The following is a 20,069-nucleotide window of genomic DNA, read 5'->3' on the forward strand; positions in this document are numbered from 1 at the left end:
CTTACTTCTTTCCATTATAGCCATTGTACATGATGGCATTAGACATAATTATTTTTTTTCCACCATCAAACGATAAACAAAACTTTCCAAAAAAAAAAAAATCTACAAGTAAAACCTTTGTGTATCATATAAGTTCCTCAAATAGCAATTGAAAAATCGAAATCAAGTTGAAAAGCCATGTTGAAACTCCCTCATGGTATCATTGTTGATATGCTCTCCTGCGTACCAGTTAAGTCTCTAGCACGATTCAAGCGTGGCAATTAATAACCTGTGATCCTCAATTTGCTAAGTTAAATCTCAAAAGGGCAAATGAAAACTACAACATTAACTGCAGAAGGCTCCTCGTTGCAACCAAACCTCTTCATTCTGTAGGCTTCGAAGTGGCTAGGACTGATGGTGATGATGATGATGCAGTAGTGGAGCTTCGTTGTCTTAATTTACTAAGTCATAATAACTCCTTCGCTGTCGGGTTGTTTCTGGGATCTTGTAATGGCTTAGTGTTCCAGCTACTATAGAGTCCCAATTATGCTTGAAATCTTTACACTAAAAGCCAATACATGGAGAATAATTCAAGGCATCTATTCTGGTATTAGCATGGGAGGACACCGTCGAGGTATATTTTTGGACGGGCCTTGCATTGACTGGGGATGCGAGAGAGTGGCCATGCTGGAGTGGATATGATTGTTTCTTTTAATATAGCAGAAGAGAAATTCATGAAGGTTTTGCCACTTCCAATTCCTCCGAATTATCTTTTATCTGCTTATTTGACAATCAACGACCGCATGGAAAGCTATTTTGAAGCCCAGCAAATTCAATAGTTTAATTATTAAATAATTTAATAGTGAAGAGTAAAACTATAATAAAAAGATATAAAAAAAATTCGAGACAACCCTAATTAACTTGTTACTCCTTTATCTTATGCACAAGAAAGTGAAAATAAAAAATAAAAAGATCAATTTTTAATAAATTAAATGTTAAAAAAAAATTAATTTTTTTTAAAAAAACCTAAAAAATAATCAAAATCAATTCGTATTAATCTTTGAAATCAATGAATTTTATTATGAGTATGAGACCAACCCCATACAAAGTAAACCCTAAAAAATAATGCAATAAAATCCTATATCAACAAATACCAAGGGATAAAATGGAGAAAAAAATGCAATAAAAATATAAAATAAAAAAAATATTAATAAAAAAAATCAGGACTAAATTTGATTTAAAAATAATTTGAAATTAAATATTGAGGGATAACATTAAAAACAAAATTCATTAGAAAAAAAGGAAAAAAAATAAAATAATATCAATTAAAATAATCAGAACCAAATTTAATATAAATATTAAATAAACTAAATGATGAGGAGTGAAACTAAATAAATAAATATATATATATATATATATATATATATATATATATATATATATATATAAAACAAGCGTTCGAGTCATGGCGCTCTACTTGTCAATTTTTCTACAGCTAATATAAGCGTGGACATAAACAAAAAAACACTTTAAAACATAACTTCAGCTATACTATCGATCAAGCACAGTACTAGGATGCTTTCAAAGCCTGGCTATATTAGTCAATCATCTGATATATATTATGTAAATACTTGTATTCTGTAACAGTTAGTTCACTTTTTGGTCCGGCACCGATGACTTATTCAACCAACCACTAGCCTAATGCTATAACTTAGAAGAAGGCCATGGAAATGGAAGTCGTTCATTCTGTAACAATTATCATTTCCGGGAACAGGGATACTCTTCATTGTATTGGTCCAGCTCTGATGACCTGTTCGACGAATATTAGTCTCAGGAAAATGGAAGAGGCTCATTTGTAGGTGAAGCAGACAAATTTTCTAGTCTCCTTCTGTGGTTTCCATTTATACCAGCCCACTCAAGACATGACCAGGTCAATAATGAAATGGTAAATACATAGGAAACGTGAAGCTTCTATCTTACCTCACAGCTGAAAATCATTTCTTATACTAATTCTTTCTCCTCCAACAACAGCTAGAGAAACCAAAATCAAGTTGAATAGCCATGTCAAAACTCCCCCAAGACATTATTGTTGATATCCTCACCTACTTGCCGGTCAAGTCTCTTGTTAGATTCAAGTGTGTGTGCAAGCCATGGCAGTCGTTAATCTCCGACCCTCGATTCGTCAAGTTGCATCTCAAACGGGCAATTGAAGGCAACAATATTAACCGCCAAAGGCTCCTTGTTGCGGCCGAGCCTCTTTATAGTTCTGTAGACTTTGAAGCAGCTAGTGATGGTGATGATGTTAATGCAGTAATGGAGCTTCCTTATCCTAGCGCAGCAAGTCGTACTGAATCCTTCGCTTTTGCATCGATCCAGGGATCTTGTGATGGTTTAGTATGTATACGTAATGGAGGTGACGTTCACGATATGTTTTTATGGAATCCATCTACTAGAGAGTCCAAGAAATTGCCAAAACCAAGTTCTTCTGTGCAGAAAGATGGTTTCCTTACTGGACTTGGTTATGATTCAACCATCGACGATTACAAATTAGTAATTGCCTGCTTAACTACTGCCAATGGTTCTCACCAAATTATGGCGCCTGAAGTCTTCACCCTCAAAACCAATTCATGGAGAAGAATCCAAGGCATCCATTCTGGTATCACCTTGGAAGGATGTGCAGGAGTATTTTGGAACGGGGCTTTGCATTGGTTAGGGAAGCAAGAAACAGGTGCTGATCATGACGTGGATGTTATTTTCTCGCTTGACGTAGCACAAGAGAAGTTCATGGGGTTCGTACCACTTCCGAGCCATTTTTGTACAGCTGTTTTGAGCATCTCAGGAAATTGCTTGTGCATTTTTGGCAAACTACATCCTGATGAAAGCTACTTCGAGGCATGGATAACAAGTGAATATGGAGTCAAGACATCTTGGAGAAGACGGTATGCTATTCCTTTTGACAGATTATATATGGATTATTTCTCAACAGAAATGTGCTTGACGAAGAAAGGAGTTCTAATGGACCATCATGGATGTCCAGGGACATTGCAGCTTTACGACCCAGTTGAAGATGCAACAAAGTTATTAAGTGTGAAAAACAGTAGGGATCCCATGTATGATTCTGCTGTATATACAGAAAGCCTTGTTTCTCTAGGATAAATCTAGAATGTTAAAGAACATAAATCAGCAAAATAAAGCTACAGATCAAGCTGTTTCTTCTTTCATTTCTATGCACGTTTTCGTTACATTTTTTCCATCCTATTGTAATTAGTTTATTTCAAGTACCACTGTTATTTCGTATCTACACTGTATGTATGCAATGCTGATAGATTGACTAGTTTCTTGTCTGTTTTATGCATAATATTGCATCGTAACAGAGGTTTATAACAAAGAGAATTACTACTGTTGTGTAGCCCAAAACCTGCTGGACCTCCCATTAAAAGTAAAAAAGAAGAGCTATGAGTAGGTCACCACAATGGATGCTCATGATCCAAATTTGAAACAATAAACTAGGAACATTATTAATATCTTCACATAAATGAGCATTATTAATTTATATTTGCTTGAGTTTCTCCTTTTATTTCTTTCCACAATCGTGAAAATCATGGGATTTGATTTAATTTCTACCTAACCAAGATATATAATCTCGTCCTTCTTTTTTTCTCTGAAGTACTTACACCGGAGTACCAAGTATCAACCACTGCAGCCATTCAACAGTACGCCGGCATCACACAAAGGCCAAAGGCAACCGTATCAGATTATAGCAATAAAGTTGAGTTAGGTAGAACCTGTAGAGAAAAATGGGAAGTTAGTGGTTTCAGTGAGTGACAAGGAAGGAGACCCTGAAGTTAAAAGAATGCCATGATATGTCATGTTAGAATAATATAAATTATATTATGAAATATTAACTAAAAATTTAAATTTTTGGATTAGAATGGTTCTATGATATAGTATCAGAGTCTTAATGATCAAGTAGTCACGAGTTCAAATCTTATCATTCCTATTTATTTGATAAAAAAAATCAAACACAAGGTACTCTGAGCTTGTACAAATTTCAAACCCAAAAAACTCATTTGAGGGGGTGTATTAAAAAATAATATAAATCATATCCTGGAACCTAATCAACATACACCGTAATTTTATATAAATTTCATTAAAAACTCTCTCCTTGATTAAAAATAAGTTTACAAGTTATATTTTTTTTTAAAATCTATTTTTTTATATAATAACTACAAAAATTATCATAATACAATACGGAACACATGCTAACATGGTGGAATATTTCCTAGCCCCAAAAGTTAGCAGCAAAGGACTGACAATGTTGTTCTTGAAATACTGGGAATCACCTAGTCAACACGCACAATAAGTCTCTGATAATAACTCAAGAAATGAAAGAGTTAACATCGTTTCCTTGGTGGATTTGGTCATTGCTTCCATGAATTTGATGTTAGCCTGACATACAAGGGCAAATTATGGAAGACATGCTGATTTGAGACGGAACGACGTGTCAGCTTGAGCAGGTTGACTTTTCAGTCGGACGGAAAGACATGTCGGCTGAGAAAATAATGGCCCATGTTGGGGTAGAAACTAGAAACTAGAAAGCAGAATGACTTATGGGTGGGGAGAGAACGACTTGTCGGTTGCGACATCCCAAGCAGACTACGGATTTTATTGATTAAAGGGCTAATGTTTGAAAAAATAACCAAGATGTGTTACAAGATGGGTACGTGGAACCTCTTTTAATTTAATTTAATTTTATTTTTTTGACCACTTGATGCGTAATTTGAAACACCTATCAATAATTAATGTATGTAATAAATGCCAATAATGTCTTTATCATGCAAAAAATAATAATCCGTGAGCCATCTTATCAAGTTGGACCAGGAAATGTTTGTTTGAATCTGAGATTTTTTTAAAATAAATAAATAAATAAAACTTGACCATAACTTTATTTGCTTGTTATACTTTCTTCGTGATTGCTTGGAGAAGTGTTCATCGTCTTCTTGTGAGATGTTAAGTGCATGGGCATGCTTTAACTTTTTTCTCAGGTATTGACATTGCTTACGAGGAAGATTACATGCTTGCTATATGACTTTCCCCCTGAGGTTGTCTCCTGCTGTAACCTTATCCAGGGGCGGAAAGTAGAGGCGTGCAAAACATTTTAATTTTTTTATTTAGTATTTAAACATAGAAATAGTATGATATTTTTATTTTAAATAAATAAAATTTTAATAATATATCTTATTATATTAATTTTAACATCCTTTATCAAATATTCATACCATTTCTCTAAATACGAGTGGAGTGATTTACCCTCAATGAATTTAGTAATGATTAATGGATCATGTAAAAAGAATTTATTACTCCTAATAATTAGTTTTAAGATTTTGATTGTGTGGGGTAAAATCAACATCACGCTATTAACAATATTTTCACTCTAAATGAACACTGTTTTTCAAACGAGAATTAGGTTTTGTTAATGTGCCTTTCAGCATTAATGAATAACTGCATGCGTGTCCCCATAGATTCCTTAAACTAGCGTGTAAGACTGGAAAAACTGCAGAGAAACAAGAAAAGCATGGCCAGCTAAGGAGATTCCCGCTTAAAGAATCACCAGTTAATCACTTCAATGTCGACTGGCTTGAATCATCACTTGACACTTGACACAGTTTTGAGAATTTTTTAGGAGCATACCTCTGAACCACATATCTTTTAATGTTGATAGGTTACCGTTTTTCATGTTCAGCTGTCCATCTTTGAATGGATGGCAACAGATATTAGAAAGATTTGAAATCTGAAATGTGACAGATTTGACTTGGCTAAGAAAATAAATATTAGAAGACTAAGGTATATGCTCTGAGATGCCGGAGTTTATCCTGGTCTGCATTGAGCAGGTTCACATGATAAATTGCTATAGGAGCTCATTGTTTTCTACTGGGGTCACTCAAAATATTCACTTCTCTGTCTCTCCACTCTCTAGCTCTTCAACTTCCTTTTTCCTGTTTCTTCAATCCAAGAGGCAAGTCTCTTCCTCTAGCCTGATAAATTCTGTAATGGACTCTGTTTCTAATGATGCTCTGGCTAGGGCTTTCCTTATTCGTGTTTTGGTAGTTTTTTTGGAGCAGTGGCAATAAGTTTTAGTGAATCTTGAAGTCTGAAAGTTGCATCCTTACTTAAGTAACAAAACATAAGAGTCTTGACCATTTAATGATCACTAGTTTATGGTCTTGAGTTAGATTTCTTGTTTCTTAAAAAGCTAGATGTTCATAAAATAATACGAATTCTCCACTAATATCCTATTACCTCATGTTAATCTTTGTTGATTTACAGGACATAATCGTAGAATTGTTCAAGGTAGACTAGTCGGGTAGTGCTGCAAATTGAGAAATCTGACGATGGCTGGAAACCAGTTGGGAGTGCTTAATGCACTTGATGTGGCAAAGACACAGTGGTATCATTTCACTGCAATTATAATTGCTGGGATGGGTTTTTTCACAGATGCGTATGACCTATTTTCCATTTCGCTTGTCACCAAATTGCTCGGTCGTATATACTACCATGTTGAAGGTGCAGAAAAACCAGGCAATTTGCCTCCGAATGTTGCAGCTGCAGTGAATGGTGTTGCATTTTGTGGAACTTTAGCTGGCCAGCTCTTCTTTGGTTGGCTTGGAGATAAATTAGGCCGAAAACGTGTTTATGGATTGACCCTCATGCTCATGGTTATCTGCTCTATTGCCTCAGGACTTTCCTTTGGACATTCTGCAAAGGGTGTCATGGCCACGCTTTGTTTCTTCAGGTTTTGGCTTGGTTTTGGCATCGGTGGTGACTACCCCCTCTCCGCCACCATCATGTCCGAATATGCCAACAAAAGAACTCGCGGAGCATTCATCGCCGCGGTGTTTGCCATGCAAGGATTTGGAATTTTAACCGGGGGAATTGTTGCTCTCACTGTGTCAACTGCATTTGACCATGCATACCATGCCCCTTCGTATGAAACTAATCCAGTGGCATCAACTGTGCCTGAAGCAGACTATGTGTGGCGCATCATTTTGATGTTTGGATCGGTGCCTGCAGCCATGACCTACTACTGGCGAATGAAGATGCCGGAGACTGCTCGTTATACAGCCCTTGTTGCCAAGAATGCTAAGCAGGCAGCTTCAGACATGTCTAAGGTATTGCAAGTGGATCTCTTGGCTGAAGAGAACAAGGTGGAGCACGAGTCATCCAAATCATTCGGCCTTTTCACCAAGAAATTCGCCCGTCGCCATGGACTTCATTTGCTCGGAACCAGCGTTTGCTGGTTCTTGTTAGACATAGGCTATTATAGTTCAAATCTTTTCCAGAAGGATATCTTCACCTCAATTGGATGGATTCCACCTGCGAAAACCATGAATGCTATACATGAAGTGTATCTGGTTGCAAGAGCACAAACTCTTATAGCATTATGTGGTACAGTTCCAGGGTATTGGTTCACGGTAGCTCTGATTGATTATATAGGAAGGTTTGCCATTCAACTAATGGGATTCTTCTTCATGACCGTGTTCATGTTCGCTCTTGCGATCCCTTATCATCACTGGAAAAATAAGTCTAATCGCATTGGCTTCCTGGTCATGTACTCGCTGACCTTTTTCTTCGCAAATTTTGGACCCAACGCCACCACATTCGTTGTGCCAGCAGAGATTTTCCCTGCAAGGCTTAGATCAACCTGTCATGGTATATCAGCGGCGGCCGGAAAGGCTGGGGCTATTGTAGGTGCGTTTGGATTCTTGTATGCTGCACAAAGCACAAACCCTACAGAGACTGATGCTGGTTACCCTCCTGGTATTGGTGTTAAGAAATCACTTATGGTGCTAGGTGGGGTCAACTTCTTAGGGGTCTTGTTCACTCTATTGGTACCAGAAGCAAAGGGAAAATCACTTGAGGAGATCTCAGGAGAAAACGAGGATGAAGATGTTGTGCACGATCAACAACAGGCCTCTTCAGTTAGGACAGTGCCACAATGATTTGGGATTTTTTTCAAGGAAATGTTGGTGAAAGTTTGTTATTTTAGTAACATATAGAATGTAATTCTGTAATTTAATACTGCCATGATCTGTAATGAATAAATGATGCAAGCACATCGTCCGCAAACTTTACAACATTTAGCTTTCAATCACTACGCCAAGGAAACAAAAAACGTACAACGCCGCCTCGGTAAAGTGCTAGAACTGAAACACAATCTTCTGTCAAAACTTACTGATCATTGCATCTTTTCTTGTATAATTGCAGGCATTAGACCTCATGTTTACTGGACTCACTGGTGGATAGTTGCTGGGCCTCATGCTGTATCTTCGTTGGGTTGCAGGATAATATTAATATTCCACTCAAAGTCCAATCGAACAACCTCATGCTATAGGGGGCAAACTCCTCCTCCTCTTTGTTTTGTGTTTACCTTTTTATATATAGACTAGTTTTAGTAGTTGGGATCACTCTGAACTAGCAATCTATATTCTCCAAGCTTTATTGCAATCAAAGTCTACGTTCTTGCTACCAATTTTGGAATTAAGCAACAGGCAAGTAACGAAAATAAAGATTGTGGACTTTAATAAATAGCAAGATTTGAAAGAAAACTTGCATTATACTTGCAAACCGAGACGGTATCACTCGGGAATTCAACACTTGAGATGTGATAGAAAGCTGACCCATGTTTCGGCTTAACATCCATGATCCCTTGTTATGTTCCTCGTTCCTTGTGATGCTTCATATTGTCAATTCCTACTATTATGAGTTCACATACTTATTTTTTATAACTGTTTTCCTTTTTACAATAGTTTTCAATTGGAAAAACATTTATCTATTTAAACAAATTTGTTGGAACTTTGGGCCTTACAAATTTTAGGTATAATACATATTCTTATGCATTATTGTTCAATAAATGATAGTTTTAATACATACATATTTAGGTTTGTCACGCACCAACATGTGTGTATTGACTTCAAGAAATACTTTTATCAATTTATATCGAGGAAAATACTGAGAAACATTAATAAAAAGACTTGATTAAGAATTGTTTGGAACATTTGGATCAAGTCAATAAAATATAAAGATTTGAGACTTATAATCGAGAATGAATATTTAGGTTCGAACTAAATTAAAGCCTATGTATCTAATTGAAAGAGCTTAAAAATTAGTTTACCTAATTATAACTATCCCGTTTGAAAGAAGCAGGAAACAGATGAGGATAGGTCAAGAAAACTGGTGTCATGTGTCAAACAGAGACATGCAAGAGATGATCAGTTGATTCGGGAAAAGTTGAGGGGGAGTTTAAGATGCCAAGTCTTGTTAAACACTGAATCAATATAGTTACAATAGATAACTACAATTATCTTATAGATTGGATCTTGGCTTCATTGAAGTCTCTTATTTTGGCCTATTTATCCCACTGCAATCCAATTTTAAATCCACTGGCTAGAGTTCTAGCATGAAATGTCAGTAGATATACTGCAAGAGCCGAAAGGTAACTAATATCAGAGTGACAATGAAATGTGTCTATGGTGTAATTGATACACTACCAAATAAGAACCATATCTTTGTAGATATGAACACAAAATGATAAATATACAATCATCTCAATCAAAAGAACATGACAAAATGAGTAGCCAATCTAACCTTTACAATTGTTACTAAGGTAAAAATGCAGAGACATTCCATTGTTATCCCAGCTCAACACGACGATAATGGTTTTACAAAAAAGGACTCATCCATCAACAATAAATTGATCATCCTGAGTATCTCCATCAACCCTACTGTCCCCATGAACTATACCATTTACATGGTGCAAATTATGCATCATTTGTGAAAGATAATGGTTGCTAGCCCTATTATGATCAGCGAGCCTAGTTGGAGCAGTCCATTGTGAAACAATCCTAAGCAACTAGCCAGTAAGGTTTTGTTGCTCATGAAGAATATGAGTCTGGAACTGCCCTATTTATGCTCGGTGCTGACTTAACATCTCATCAATCCTCTTTGACACAACCAAAAGATTGATGTTTTTTTTCAAATGTAAGAGTGTCGAGATAATAAATAACCCGGCAAGACCGGGGTCGAACCACAGGAAGGTTCACTATATAAATTATAAATAATAATAATAATAATAATAATAATAATAATAATAATAATAATAAGGACTTTGACATGTTTGATTAATGTGAGGATTAAACAATGATAAAAACAAATAGCAAGGTTAGAGGATCCACTAATGATATTTCAAACAAGTATAATATAAACTCTTTTCATTACTCAACTGGAAACCACACACAAATGAGGTTCCAATCGGATGATTTATCATTAATAACTCATTATAAATTGTTAACATGATTATATTAATTATCTTATTTAAGTAACACCAAACTTTTAAATATTATCAGGAATTCATGATGCTAATTATGTTAACAACAAATCAAGTTCTTTTCATAACACATGTGTAGGTTATATCATACAGTTGGCTGTAAAAGTGTCAAGTATTTGTTATACCAAGTGTTATACAACACAAATCTAGATTAACCATTTAACAAGCAAGGTATTAAGAATTAGTAAGATAAAAAGATAAGATATGTTAATAACAAGCTTTCTTGGATATAAATATTGAAGTCCATGTTGAGTTTATATTATACCTATTCTAACACCATTAGTGAAACCTTTTCACCTTGACATAATAAACTTAGCTAAATATAATAAAGAAGATAAACATAAATAAACAACATAAGAACCTAAGTATAGTAAAGGAAATGAAAAGCATAAACAAGATATTAAGAAAAATATAACATGAAATAAAACTTAAATATTATAAAAATATAAATAAAGAAATAAAGAGAATGACCTTGATCTAAACAACCAAGATGTCTAAATGCATGGCAAATGCCTCCTTTTATAGGCCAAAATTTGAAACTATTGATTTGATGACTAATTGTTGAGTGAGTAGCCACATCTTGACTTGATAACAATCTTTATCTTCTTGTCTGAACAAAACATCATTGATAGCGTTCAAATTTGAACCAGTTGTACTCATGAAAGTTCTAGAAAATTGTCTCAACTTTCCAGGAAAAACAATTGAGGTCATTTGGACTTCTAGAACTCAAAATATGAACTGAACACTAAACGGTGTCTGGATTGCAGGACAAATTTGGACTTCTTCGTTGTTGCTATAATTTGGACTTGAAAATGGCCTTTTTAAATATTGGACTCCACATGAAAGTTTTAGGCCTATGTCTTATATTTTCATCCATATAAATCAGACCTAAATCCAAGATCTATAGCTCCATATATGACCCAATGACCGAACAGTGTTCCAGTTTGGACTGAACCAGTATCTCTTTTCCAAGTTTGACCCTCTCTTTGTCCTTTCAATTTCAGTACTTAAACTTATCAATCAATCCTTTCATTGATGTGATAGGCATGCGTTTTAGATGAACATTTACCATAAATTAAAGGTATCTTATATTATTAGATATGTTATTATAAAACATGCTTTAGTTAAGGAGTTATTGATACTTCAAGTGTAAAATGATGATATAAAACCTTAATAAAAATACACTTTAAAATACTAATCACTCTTCTTCCATTCTGACCTCTTCTTATTCATCATATCTTCACATTCCCTCTCTTGAATCAACTCCTCCTATTTTCTTCTTTCCCTTTCTTCGTTATCCTTCTTCATAACTTCCCATTATTTAATCCTCTACCTTGTTAACTTTTCCCTATCCTTTTCCATCTTTTCCCTCTTCTTTTCCCTTTCTTCCAACTTTCATTCCTATTCTTGCTCCTTCTCCACTAGGACATTCTCTATTCCTTACCTCTCACGCTCTCTCTCTAGCTCACGTTGCTCAAACCAAGCCTTCATGTCCCTCAACTGCACCAACTGGTTTGATAGAAATCAAACACCCTTTTTCTGGAATCCTTTTAGTGCCTTCCTTATTTTCCTCAAATTAGACACATTTGGCTCCACTTCTTCATACATAAAACCATCATCTCCATCGTCTCTCACCCGATCATTACCATTACAATTCTTCTCTGCCTCTTCCCCTTCATAATCAAACCCCAAACCCAACACCCCATTCTCACCCCCATCAATCCCAGCAAAATCCCCATCTGTCGAATTACCTAATTGGCCAAACTCTGCCATCTCCATTCCCTTGACACCCCCTAACAAACCCCCACCATTCTCCCTATCCTCATTCAAGACTCCCATCAAATCATTACAATTCGACTAATGTGTAAGCCCTTCCAACCAATCAAACTTATCCCCTTTGCCACTACACTCTCCACCACCACAACCTGAATTATCCATTGATGAAAACTCAGGTTTCTTAGTCTTTTACTTAACAAGCAAGTATTGGTGCCTCATGTTTTGCACCTTAGTAGACACATCTTTCCATGTCCATTGCCAAGGGTAAGCAATCGGATCACGAATATGAAGTGTAGAATTCACATGCAAAGCAATTGGTTTATATTTCTTCTTTCTAGTTTTGATTTTTACAAGGGTCCCATCAGAGACCATCTCTCCATATTTCTCAATTAGGGTTTTCTCTTCTACTTCTGTCCATTTCTTTCTTTTTTGTGGCATTATTAGATGAACCAAAATATTTACAAAACTACCAAAACCTATAGAAGAATCACCACTAACACTTCTTAACTCAATCAAAATCCTTAGACTATCATATAAAAAACCGTCTAACATCAACCAAACAAATCTACCCAGATCAAGAAAACAACAAACTAAGCTTCAAAAGGCATAGTAACTAACAGTGCTTACCTTGAACTGCGTATTGCAAAGATGGGTTTCTTGTAAGCTTTCTGGAGGGTGATTTTCTAGGGAAATTTGAGAGAGGAAGTGAAGGAATATGTGAGAAAGAGTACAAAATATAGTGTTTTTCAAGTGAAAGGGACTTCATTTTTGTCTAGGACTAAAGTACATATAAAAACCATATAAACGGTAATGTTTTTATGCATCTTTTAAGGATAAACGGTGGTGGTAAATTGGTCGATCAAGGACATTATTAGTGTCCAATAAACGAAGAAAACTACATATATCATCCTTAGCTTATAAAAAGTTTAATTTTTAGTCCTTTATGTTTTATTTCACTTAAGAGATGCCATCTTTAAGTAGAAAAAAAATAATGTCATATATTACTACTCTTCTATGTAAAATAATGATGTGAAAAAAAAGTAGGTAAAATGGTTATAATCTTCTCTCTCTCTAAAACAAATTGTGTGACTTTCAATATGTTTTAAAAAAAAATAGAATAAGTAAAGGGGAAATAGGTGGTCTAAGATTATTATTTTGGGTGCAATTGAAAGAAAAAAAAAATTAGGACTCTCTAAAATAAATTCAGAATCAACAAACAATTAAGGATAAATTCTTTGAGGAGGATTCTCCTAGATATATAAATCAGAGTTAATTTTAGTTGCAAGCTTAGCTATATAGTCAGCACATGACTTAGCTTCTCTCAAAGTATAAAACAAATGAACTTTTCAATTTCATATCAGGAGTTCTTTGATGTAAAAAATAATAACTTTGAATAAATGATACTTGTTAAAATCATCATGAATCACTCGAATAATATCTGTAAAATCAGAATTGTATATGACCTTTCTAAAACCTCATCTCATGCCACCAATAAACTATATTTTAATTGCTTGCAGTTTTGGAAGTAGATTAGAACCCCAAAACCCCCATAAAACAAAACCCTCGTAAAACCCATCAACCATCTCCCTTCAGAATTTCTTAAGAGACCTCCAAATTCAATCCTCTTCGGATTCCTAAGAGAGCTATCATCCACATCTAGTTTTATAAAAAAAAAAAATTCAGGCTTACACCATGAGACAGTAGTGAAGTGTCTATGCATCATCTTTGAATTATTCCAAGCATCACAACACATAGTTTTTAGAAAATAAATTTGACGTAATAACTAGTTATCCCCTAAATACTCATCCCCAAAAGCTAAAATGTTCTTCCTTTAAATTCATTAGAGACCAAACAAGAATAACAAGGAAATGTTTGATAAGGCAAATCTTTGAACCCTCTATACCACATCAAAACACGAGACCCTTATCGGTTTGTGATATCTAATCCAGGCCAAATACTCTTGGCAAAAACACAATCTCTAATACAATGTAAAATGTCTTCATCGTTGTCCTTCTAGATACAACCACCACAAATTGGAGATGAGGAAATATTACGTTTAAACCGCAATAAATTAGTAGAAAGGCTATTATGAAATTACAAGGACTATTTATTTATTTATTTATTATACAATAAGGATCCATTAACTAATTTTTCATAAATTACAAGGACTAAGTTATAATCTGCACTTTTTTCATTGTCTTCTGCAAGATCTCTAATCATTTTTTGCCTGACCGAAAATTAATTACCGATGTAAAATAATCCTGAGAAGGATAGGGCAAGATAGCTGACGTCAATTGACCTCAATTATCCTTGAAAGGATTGAACATCATTTTTTTTTCTATTTTTAGAGAAAAATAGATTGAAACATGATGTTATCATTTCAATAGAACTTCAGAAGAAACAAGAAGAGAAAATTGAAACAAATCTATGTTAGCTGATCTTTATAGATCTGAAAATATTGCCCCAAAACAGTAATCAGCTTTACACAACAATATTCACATCCTTGATACTACTAATCTCTTCAAGAAAAGCAACCAAAACAAAAAAAAAAAAAAAAAACAAAAAAGAGCTACCATTAAGCATAAATAGCTGTATCCGTGCATGTTGTTAATAGCATGCACATTGATCTCAGTTGAAAAATGCATGCCCTCTTTCTTGTTAGCTAGCTTGACCTTACATTTGGAAGATAAGAATTTTTCCAAAGAGCGGAAAGGTTGGCCATGGCAGTGCTTAAAATATAGCCATTTGTTGCTCTTCAGTATTTGCACTTGTGGTGGAATTTTCCTTTGTGGATACGGGAGTTTCGGGTGAAGATTTACTATTTGGAGCATTTCCCATGTCCTTTGTTCTATGAAGGAGAAAGGTCCCAGATAAGATTGTGATAAAACCACACACTTCAGTTACAATCTGTGATGCATTTTGTGAGTCCCATTCCTGTATTGTCACCACAGATAAGAGGAATGGAACAGATTAGACACCTTCAAATCCGACGAAATCCGATAAAACTAGTATGTTAACATGATCAAACAATGTGTTTTTGTCAGCTGGCAAGGAGTTGTGTGGCAACAAATGTGGAAGCTAGATCATTAAAATACTAGTACCTTAAACATGATCATGCTGGCAAGGATTGTCAGACTGGTAAACATAACATAGTAGACTGGAGATATAACTGCAGTATTAAAGGTGTCCAGTGCCTGCAAAACACTGCAGATTTAGAGAACGAAAAATTACGCAGCTCGGAGATTCAATGATTCTTATATGCGTAGTAGTTTCAATTCATATGGAAGGATTGCGCTCCTCGAAACGTAATGTAGTTAAAATAATTCACTTCAACAACATAAAAGTATATTGCGCAACAGAAGAGGAAGAAGCACACGGATTCAAGCTCCGTAGTTTCTGAAGTTTACCTTGTTCAAGTAGTTGATCTGCAAAAGGCAAGCAAAAACCACAACTATAGTGAAAAGCCATGTCTGGTAGTAGATGAATTGGTTCGATCCTGAAAATGTCAGCTTTAAGGCAATTCCCAGGGCTTTGACACTCATAACCTGCAGATAAATATCAAGGGTTTATCAATAAGAACAGAACTTCCACTGTTAGTACAACCTTCAAAGATAATGAACCGACCGTAATAGATCCCATGAGAGAGCAAATTCCGACATAAACAATCATATTTTTTTGACCATAAAGTGGTGCAAATCGGAAAATGAGGACAGAAACCACAACCAGAACTACTCCACTGTAGACAAGAAAACCTGTTAAAAACAGAAAGTGTTTAGATTGATAAAACTGAAGGATTCAGAAATGATGAATTGTGCAGGCTATGTCAAGAGAGTGTTTTTTTTTTCCTGTTATCTTATTTCATTTTATCCTTCAGCATAAATCCAAAAGAATTCAAAGCATGCAGCTTGAGGATTAAGGATAACATCACCAATACCTGGCTCTGTAGCAAGGTGCCATACTTCCTTGACAGATTCAATAGCTCTCTCCTGCGGAGCATGTAAAACAATACTTGTCGATCCCACCACACAAAGAACACATCCAAGGACACCAAAGATGTGCAGTTTCTCCTTCAAGATGAAATGAGCTAGCACTGCACTGCAGAATGATGTTTTAATCAGAAAATACCTACACCAGCCATTGGTAAGCTTGCACCCCAACCCCCCTTCACGCACAAATACATCTATATAATTACTTACAACTATTTTTAAATCTACAAATACATGCTTAAATAATGCAAAGGCCAAGGGAAAAGTTCTCTTGAATTCACTACTGAGGTAGTAAAATATACCATACCTGAAAATAATACTTAATGCTCCCAATGGGGTTACAAGAATTGCAGGAGCAAATGCATAGGCTGCAAAATTAGCTATTTCTCCGACTATCACTGTAAAAAAGCTATATATCAACACAAAAATAAATAAAGAGGAGATTCCAAATATCATCATATCCCTTAAAGCAATTGGAAAACATAGTAGTTCTGTTCGAAATCAATAGGTAATAGAACAGAATACACAACCCGGGCAAGCATCCCATGCATAATCATGAGGCAATAAAACAGATGAAACAACATTGAGTCATGAATCTCTAACATGAAATATCATTGACCACCTCCCTGCCAAAAACTTGAGGGTTTCAAAAATAGCTATCATTTTCTTATACCACACACTGATCGTCTCCATTCTATCTTTTTTCGTTCTTTTTTTCTTCTCGAGTTAAATAACTATGATGATCTTTCAGGTCGCATGAAAATCATTGAAAAAATTTAGCAGAGACATTCACCCTTTGTGTTTTCCTGTCACTTCAAACCAGAAGACAACAGTTGTGAGATAGCATCTTCCAAAGACGTCCTTGGTTTCATTGTATGTTAAATTATAATGGAATTTCTATGAATAATCATGCGGTTTTCAGCAAGACTCAAGAGGCAAGAATCTTATAGCAATGGTGCTGTTCAGCTTGTTTCTCCACTACCTTTAGGTCCTTTGCTGACTTTCCAACTGCTTCTTGCCCATCTCAAGATGAAAACCTTCAAGAGCTTGCTTGTTTTATATTCTTTTCAATATTCATAGCTAAATGGAACATGGAAGGACTTAGCAAAATTAAGGATGAATCACCATCTATCCATAAGTTCAACCCTGGTTCCAAATTTAAGAAAGGATCTCCAAATTCCCTGCAACTGATTTTCATCCAGTCAGATTTGTCTGTCTACTCTGTTACTGTTATATCCCCTTACTTCAGATTAGTTGATTGGCCATAAAGCTCATTTCGGTCTTAAGTCAAATGATTGTGCTTAAGCTTGGCTTCATCTCCTCCCAGCAGGAATATGGTTAATTCTCCACCCATAACCAGTTCAAGGCCTGACCTCCAAGTTCCATAATAGCAAATCGAACTCATAGCAAACTACATACAAAGTAGGGAAACTAGTCAACTACCTCCCTGAAACTGAAGTAGCTAGCTAGCCTGAGAACAGTTACCCCAGCAAAACCAGTAACTTTACCCTGAACATTCTTAGTAATCGATTAGATCCACTGGACACATCTAATAAATCATCATGTGTATCCTTGCATTTTGTTGCTGCCAATTTGACCTTTTACTTTGAAAGTAACGCTTCACAATGCCCAGGCTTTGTAATCATCTTCTCTCAAAGCTTTTAAAGCAGGAATCTTTATGTCTTTCTTTTGCAATTTGCAATACAATTAAGGGTAACTTGACATTTCGGCATCATATTATGGATGCAAGGCCATTCAAACTTCCTTTCTTTCATTCTGTTGCAGTAGAATCAGTAATCCAGGGTTAAAGAATCAACTGCTAGGAAATACAATCTCCCTTTTCTGCTATCTTTTGTAATGAATTGATTGGAAAAGCTAGAAATATTTTCGAAAATTGCAGCAAGTTCAAAATCGCGAAAAAAAAAATACATGTGTGTTACAGATGACAATTCATGTTCATAAATCATCAAAACTCTATCAGAAAAACGAAGACTATCAACAAAATAAAGGAAGTAAAACTCACTAACAATCATTCCAGCCCACCACCAAGGTTCATACAAGTACGAATGCCCTCCTGCACCTGATCACATTGTGAAAGCAAAATCAACTAAAAAGATATTGCTTCAATTATATTTTCTAATTCAAACTGAAAAGCGCAGTATCTTTCAAAAACAAATTATATTAATCAGGAAGAAGAAACAAGCCTGCTCTGGTTCCGTTATTCCCAGATTTAAGAAGACCTTTCTTCTTTACAATAAAGCTAGACCCGATAAAAACGCTTGAAGAGACAGCCAAGACAAGTCCATGAACATTGTCAGGAGATATCCCCATTGATCAAAAACAGAATCGGAGCCAACTAATATTCGGAATATATGTTTGCGTGCAGGCCAAGATCGGTGTCAAATTCGGGTTCCTGCATTTCCACAAACAAATTATCAAGAAGAAAAAACATAATTCTAAAATATTAATAAAACCTGGATACAAAATCTTGCACGTGTATCGACGAGTCCAGGTCTAGCAAGAAAGTTCTGATTCAAACCTAAGACATTCAAGTCATTAAAAAAACAGCATATGACATTGACATGATCTATCTAACATGGATTGTAACAACATATGGCAATCCTAGGATCTTGGGGTGCACCCCATTAAATAAATATGTGTAACAGGTAATGACAAAATGTACCTGAACTTTCTTCGCACGCTGCAGACATTGATGGGGCTAAAAAAGTCCCATCTCCATTGTCACATGCATGAAATTATGGTTTTTCTTAATGGTGATGATGATTCCTTTTCTTTTCTTTGTTTATTAGGTTTTTCGAAGGTTCATTTTGGTGCTTTACCCTACAAAACAAGCAATAAAGAGGGAAAAGAAAAAAATAAAAGCAAGGAATATTAATTGCGTGTGTGTGTGTTGGAAAATGGAGGCTTAAGGGTTTGCAAAAAAAATCCTTAGATGGATTGTTAAAAATACAACTCTACAATTGAAGATATGCTCCGAGTCCTGCGCTCTCTTTTCTCTTTCGAAGGAGGAGTTGGAACAACATTTTACAACTTAAATTTATTATTATTTATTTTGTTTCTCTTCTTCTTCTTCTTCTTTTTTTTTTTTTTTTTATTTGCTGATTAGAGTATATTAATGATTTTTAAAAAAATTAATTTCTAGATTTATAGCTTGTGCTAATTGGTGTTAGTAAGTTCTTCCCTTGAACCTAATGTTTAAAACCTAACTCATGAGGAGACGACAATTAACATGATGCAGGTTCTACCAAAAGAAAACAGTAAATAAAGAAATAATAGCAGCTTATATAAAGAAAATTCGACAAACAAAACCATAGCGAAAGCTTGTAAATAATAAACTTACAAAAATAAGAAAAATATAGTTGTTTAGCATAGACCTTGCTGTGTGCTAAGGAGGTCGGCAGTGGAAATAATGAGCATAGGTCTCCTTGTATAATAATAATATGTGGCTTAGAAGTCATTGTTTAAGGAAATCTTTATTTAGGAAAATCTACAAAATCATAACAGAATAAGAAATTAAAAACTAAAACCTCCACCAAAATACGACAAGGAATTCTTTTCTAAATTCTAATATTGAATGAAAAATCCTGAGAGAGAGGAAAAAAAAAACCTTAACAATGTCAAGATTTCGATTTATTGATGAAAAACAGTTTACAATCTTTTTATTATTATTAGCGTAGGTATCCAGGCTAACTTATGCACACCTTAATTAATCCCAGGAATTCTAAAATTAACGATCATATAAATCTCCAGTAGCTCCTAAGATTTATAAGATTCCAACTAGTAACAGAAGTAAATTTAGAACTTGATCAATGAGATACAACCTCTCATAGTTACAAAATAATTTACAATCTTGATTATTATAAATCGTAGTTGCCATATTTTACACAATTCTCATGTTATTAAAAAATTTTTTGTTTTTAAAA

At 35.0% G+C, this 20,069-nt stretch overlaps 3 protein-coding genes across 4 annotated transcripts; 2 read left to right on the forward strand and 1 right to left on the reverse strand.

Moving 5' to 3' along the window:
* Positions 1-1,495: 1,495 nt before the first annotated feature.
* Positions 1,496-3,200, forward strand: LOC118055224 (F-box/kelch-repeat protein At3g06240). The gene has a single exon (XM_035067049.2). The coding sequence runs from the start codon at positions 2,041-2,043 to the stop codon at positions 3,133-3,135; it is 1,095 nt and encodes a 364-aa protein (XP_034922940.1). The 5' UTR covers positions 1,496-2,040; the 3' UTR covers positions 3,136-3,200.
* Positions 3,201-5,836: 2,636 nt separating this feature from the next.
* Positions 5,837-8,116, forward strand: LOC118055223 (probable inorganic phosphate transporter 1-5). Of its 2 annotated transcripts, none has more exons than XM_035067047.2 (2): positions 5,837-5,995; positions 6,307-8,116. In XM_035067047.2, the coding sequence occupies exon 2, from the start codon at positions 6,372-6,374 to the stop codon at positions 7,977-7,979; it is 1,608 nt and encodes a 535-aa protein (XP_034922938.1). In that variant the 5' UTR covers positions 5,837-5,995; positions 6,307-6,371; the 3' UTR covers positions 7,980-8,116. The 2 variants fall into 2 exon arrangements, with proteins under 2 accessions (XP_034922938.1, XP_073266079.1); XM_073409978.1 differs by lacking the exon at positions 5,837-5,995 and adding an exon at positions 6,044-6,153.
* A 6,462-nt stretch (positions 8,117-14,578) lies between these two features.
* LOC118055222 (probable magnesium transporter NIPA2) lies at positions 14,579-19,106 on the reverse strand. The gene is made up of 9 exons (XM_035067046.2): positions 18,809-19,106; positions 18,330-18,538; positions 18,149-18,205; positions 16,433-16,523; positions 16,074-16,234; positions 15,764-15,891; positions 15,547-15,684; positions 15,241-15,333; positions 14,579-15,073 (listed from the first exon to the last, which is right to left on the reverse strand). The coding sequence occupies exons 2-9, from the start codon at positions 18,454-18,456 to the stop codon at positions 14,870-14,872; spliced, it is 999 nt and encodes a 332-aa protein (XP_034922937.1). The 5' UTR covers positions 18,457-18,538; positions 18,809-19,106; the 3' UTR covers positions 14,579-14,869.
* Positions 19,107-20,069: the final 963 nt, after the last annotated feature.

Source organism: Populus alba, chromosome 1, assembly GCF_005239225.2.
Source record: "Populus alba chromosome 1, ASM523922v2, whole genome shotgun sequence".
NCBI lineage: Eukaryota > Viridiplantae > Streptophyta > Magnoliopsida > Malpighiales > Salicaceae > Populus > Populus alba.

Bases quoted from the DNA above. Each gene is read 5' to 3' on its own strand.
- LOC118055222 (XM_035067046.2), bottom strand. From the start codon at position 18,456: ATGGGGATATCTCCTGACAATGTTCATGGACTTGTCTTGGCTGTCTCT. The intron at 16,235-16,432 runs GTATGGTATATT...ATCATTCTGCAG, and splicing joins GCATTAAGTATTATTTTCAG to TGCAGTGCTAGCTCATTTCA. The intron at 15,892-16,073 runs GTATTGGTGATG...TGTTTTTAACAG, and splicing joins GCACCTTGCTACAGAGCCAG to GTTTTCTTGTCTACAGTGGA.
- LOC118055224 (XM_035067049.2), top strand. From the start codon at position 2,041: ATGTCAAAACTCCCCCAAGACATTATTGTTGATATCCTCACCTACTTG.
- LOC118055223 (XM_035067047.2), top strand. From the start codon at position 6,372: ATGGCTGGAAACCAGTTGGGAGTGCTTAATGCACTTGATGTGGCAAAG.